Raw genomic sequence first — 1,867 nt, 5'->3', positions numbered from 1 at the left:
ATTTATTAATTATTATTAATTATAAAGGATAATTCCTGTTGCAGATGCCACTTTTTTTTTTTTGGAAACACAGGATAAATCACCTTCCCAAGGCACGAGGGCAGAGCTGGGATTGCATCTTGGAGAGAGAGGAAAAATATAGGAAAACAGGCTCTTAGCACAATTTCTGCATCTGCTCTGCCCTTCCTAGCTGCCCACGTGGAAATTTTGGGTGAAATGGTCGTTTTCAGAGAGTTTGAAAAATTATAACAGCACAGCCAGACTGTGATGTTTGAAAACTGAATTCCATCTTGCTCTGCCGCTGCTGCCTCAGCGAGGGACTGAGCTGTCCCAAAAACCACTTTCCTCTTTGATGTGACTTTAAAAAACTTGAATTTGTTGGAATTACTGGTTTCTATTCCCAAAAATGTCTAATTTCCCTCTGTTTTCCCTTCCCAGGACGGGGACGGGGCAGCGCTGCCCCGATTGGGATTTGGAGACGCTGGAGAATTCCTGTGAGCCAGAGGAGCTTTTTGAGGACATTTAACCACGTTTGGGATGAGGATGGATCCTCTGGGGATTCCAGCAGGGATGAGCTAYCAACCAAAAAGGGTTTTTTTTTTGGAGAGTGAAGCCAAAATGTTTTCTTTGAGCCGTCCCACACTGCGCTTCTCCTGCTCTTCTCYGCCCCTGCGTTGCTGCAGATGATTTTTGGTGCTCAAAAAGCTGATTTTGGCATCTGTGGAAACCTTTTGTCACCTTTAAATTGGCAAGGAGAGAACTGTGAGTGTCCTTTTAYATCCTCACAGCCTCTGGTTGTGTCCAGGATCGACCATTTCCCAGGTGTCAGGCGTAAAAATTGTAAAATTTTGTAAAAAATTGATTCTAAACTCCAAATTCCCTGCGCTGAACCTYTCCCAGCTGCTCTGGATAAATCAATTTCTAGCTGGAGTAAGTTTGGAATTGTCTCTTCTGATTCGAAACAAACAAAAAAATGTCCTTTTATTTGGAAGTTCTTTGTGCTTGGAAGTTGTCTAAACTTGGAAATTTAATTGTGTTCTCTGTGGCACCGTGCACCATAAAATATTCTTGCTTTTTGGGAGTAAAGTGCTCCTTTGATATTGTAAATATTGACTCTGTTTTAACTTTCTGTAGAAACCCGTAGTGTTTGAAATTGTAATTTTTGATACTTCAGCTTTTTCCTCGAGGCAATTTCTAAAAAAAAAAAATTTTAAAAAAATAAAAAATTAAATGCATTCTGAAAAATAGCTAAAATTTGTCTTTGTTTGTTAGACATTATGGGTAAAGGCAGCAATTGTGTTTATGTCTGAGCTTTTCTTGCCCAAAATTGTTGCATTAATTTGGATTTCAGGCTTCAGCAAAGGCAAAGTTTGCATGAATTCACCTTCAACGCTCAAAATGAAGAGCTGAACCTCAGGAATTTGGAGATCCTGAATCAATTCTTGTTCAGAACAGAAGGATCCAATTCTTTCTCCAGAAGGAATCCCACTGAAGKCAGCTCTGAAATTTTCCTTTCTCCATGGGTTGTAAAGCTTTTTGGTAAAAAATTTGGTGTTTTTGGCRTGGCTCTGGTTCATGGAACCCAAATTCCATTAAAATTGTCCGTGTCAATGTTGGCAGGGTCAGGAGCTCACCAAAAAATCTGGGAATATTATATTTGAGCATTCCTCCCCTGAAAAAAAAAAAAACAAAACCAGTCACAGCCTTTCAAACCCACAAAGGGCTYTGGGACAGCGTTATAAATCACACAGTAAAAATAAGAATGGCCAAAATATTTTTCTTGCTAAGGGGGGCTTTGTGCCTGAGGAGTGACAGAGCCACAAAGGAGCCATTCATGGAGCCATTCACCATCACAGCCTGATTTAAA

At 40.2% G+C, this 1,867-nt stretch overlaps 1 protein-coding gene across 1 annotated transcript in view; it reads left to right on the top strand.

Moving 5' to 3' along the window:
- XRCC4 (X-ray repair cross complementing 4) overlaps positions 1-1,186 on the top strand; it is a 136,676-nt gene extending 135,490 nt beyond the window's left edge. The window contains exon 8 of the mRNA XM_057385475.1: positions 439-1,186. Coding sequence (XP_057241458.1) covers positions 439-526 — 88 coding nt within the window. The 3' untranslated portion in view covers positions 527-1,186. The remainder of the gene's footprint in view (positions 1-438) is intronic.
- Positions 1,187-1,867: the final 681 nt, after the last annotated feature.

Source organism: Malurus melanocephalus, unplaced genomic scaffold (genome assembly GCF_030028575.1).
Source record: "Malurus melanocephalus ecotype Western Australia unplaced genomic scaffold, MMel_1.1 scaffold_829, whole genome shotgun sequence".
Classification (NCBI taxonomy): domain Eukaryota; kingdom Metazoa; phylum Chordata; class Aves; order Passeriformes; family Maluridae; genus Malurus; species Malurus melanocephalus.
The sequence above is the reverse complement of the archived record's forward strand: the minus strand, read 5'-3'. Positions and strand labels throughout refer to the sequence as shown.